Here is a 2,466-nt window from a genome sequence, read left to right as displayed (position 1 = left end):
CCGATATGCAGTAGTTTGTGAAATATGTTTTTCACTAGTGTTTTTCATATCACTAGGGTGGTGAGACTCCATTATAAATAGAATCAGTAGCTAATGAAAAACATATTCTACAGCTTTCTCCAGGGAAAACAAGTGTGTAGACATATACGTTATATGGAGTATTACGCCGCTTCACGTTAAATTGGTCGTGAAACTCCGTTACGTAGCATTGGAGTTACACCTGTGCTGTGAGAAACATATATTCATAATCGACGTCGCGAAGAACGCATGTGAGCAGTGATTAACACGTAAAACATGTGATGAGTTTTTCTTGTTTTGGGAACCTATAATGTTTCCGGGAGGTGAACTCATTTCGAATTTTCCAAGTAAAACTAGGAACACATTATTGAATCAGTTTCCCATGTGAATGTCATCATCACATTAGGAACAGCATTCCCCCCATTGTTATCAAACCCTAGATGGGCTCTCGTCAGGTACACTGTACACAGCTCCAGACGGCATTCAGCAGCCGTGGCCACTGAGCAAGTGCTTGCCGAATCTCGCGCTTACATCGGAGTTCTTGAGAGGCATGAAGAGATGTGTACTCCAGTTCGTCGTGTTGAAGCCGGTGATGACAATTACGGAAATTGTAAAAATGCAGGGTGCCGGGATCGAACCTGGGAGTGTATCTGTTTCTGCTCAGATTATGCATATCTTCGGGGAAGGCGATAATAAAGTGTGGACGATTATCCGGGAGGTTGCGTACAACTTATCATACTCGGTAGGTTGAGCCGCTGGTAACCCGAAGGTCCCCGGTTCGATCCCTGGTCATGTCAGTTGGCGTTATATGCATTGGGGCTTCTGTACATATCGTCGAGACGTCATCCGAGTTTGCGAGATAAAAAACCTCTGGCAAAATTTGTCTCTGTTAAATTGGTTATTTTCGTCACTTTCTGGCAGCAGTATATTTTCGATCTCGCATTTTCGAAGGAGCCGCAAGAAATTGGTATGAAGTGGAGCGCATTTTTGGTGTGCGTCGAGATGACTATTTTTGCGGTATTGCTAACTTCGGCATTCACCTGGCGAGAATTCGAGTTCGAGTGGGTTGAGGCGTCACCACCGAAGTTGGACGATGTGGAGATGGGTAGAGTTGAAAGTAAGTTGGTGGTGTTGTGGTATGGAAATATAAATTAGTGACAAGTGAAAATCGTTTTCACGTGAGGTGGTGTGATACTCCATGTGAAAAACGCGATATGAAGTGAATTGAAAATACTTGGCGAATTACATATACCACAATTCGATGGTTATACTTTCATACGTGCCGTGCTGAAACTAGTGTATAACTTTTGTTATTGTTAGGTGGTGTCGTGCGTGATGATACTTCTGCTGGGGATTCCACTGACGGGGAAGAGAGTCCTCGAGGTGGTCAGCGAGCCGACAGTGAGCAACCTCAACAGCACGCACATGCAACTCATGGTGAGTAGTCATGTGTCGGTAGAGTTAGTAGATTAAAATTAAATTTCATTTGTCCTGGTCTCGATCACAGCGGAGCGAAGCGTTTCATGATGTGCATTATTAAATTGAAAACATATATATAAAGTTCGAACATGAATAAAAGTATAGTTTCAGCCGTGATATGGAGAACACTAGTGAAAAATTTATATCTCTTCACATTTCGCGAAAAAACGCATGTGAGCAGTGAATAACGCGTAAAACACATGATGTGTTTTACGCGATATGGAGTGATTCTTCCGGTGTAGTTCCCGCACGTAGGGGTCCTCGTGTAGCCGTAGTAGTACTACGGTGGTACGTCACGGTGGTGCACAAGTTAAGCCCTGTCACCAGTGTATACCACTCCGGACTTGGCAGTGAATCATTCACAAAACACCAAATATACGACTAGTCGACTAGAGCGTCAGGGAGCTGTTTCACAGCAACAGGCTGTGGCCAACAGCTAACCCTGACAAACGTTCACATGGAGTATTGCACCACTTCACGTAAAACGGGTCGTGAAACTCCACTGTTTCATGATGATGCTATCCTGTATACGATTAGCACTGGAGAGGGATACGCTCAGATGTAGTAGCATATTACTCATTAGAATTTCGCGACCCGAGTGGCGTCATACTTCATGTGAAAAACGCGATTGGAAATACTCTGCGAATAGCACCGGTTTACGCGTTATTCACTACTCACATGCGTTTTTCGTCGAGTCAAATGTGAAATATTTTTTCACTAGTGTTTTTCATATCATGGGTGGAACTCCATGAATTAACAATTCACAATGAATTCGTAGAAGTGTGGTAATAGGTACGAGTAGTCGTATACTACCAACGCAAGCAGACATACGGTTGGCTCTGGCCAATGCGAAGCGGTCGTTGTATCCTGTTGATGTGGCAGTAGATACCTCTAGGAATTGGAGCACTCGATATCAAGGACATGTAAGTGTCGAGAATTATATTGAAAATTACCACTAATTTTCGGATT

The 2,466-nt window shown here is 43.5% G+C and overlaps 1 protein-coding gene across 1 annotated transcript; it reads left to right on the top strand.

Moving 5' to 3' along the window:
* Window positions 1-1,020: 1,020 nt before the first annotated feature.
* Window positions 1,021-1,463, top strand: Pmar_PMAR024339 (hypothetical protein; the record flags this gene model as incomplete). The annotated part of the gene is made up of 2 exons (XM_002769257.1): window positions 1,021-1,135; window positions 1,339-1,463. 2 exons carry the CDS (start codon window positions 1,021-1,023, stop codon window positions 1,461-1,463), a joined length of 240 nt encoding a protein of 79 aa, XP_002769303.1.
* Between the last annotated feature and the right edge of the window lie 1,003 nt (window positions 1,464-2,466).

The sequence above is a fragment of the Perkinsus marinus genome (assembly GCF_000006405.1).
Source record: "Perkinsus marinus ATCC 50983 genomic scaffold scf_1104296966216, whole genome shotgun sequence".
Taxonomy (NCBI): domain Eukaryota; phylum Perkinsozoa; order Perkinsida; family Perkinsidae; genus Perkinsus; species Perkinsus marinus.
Note: the sequence above shows the minus strand (reverse complement) of the source record. Positions and strands in the feature narration are given on the sequence as shown.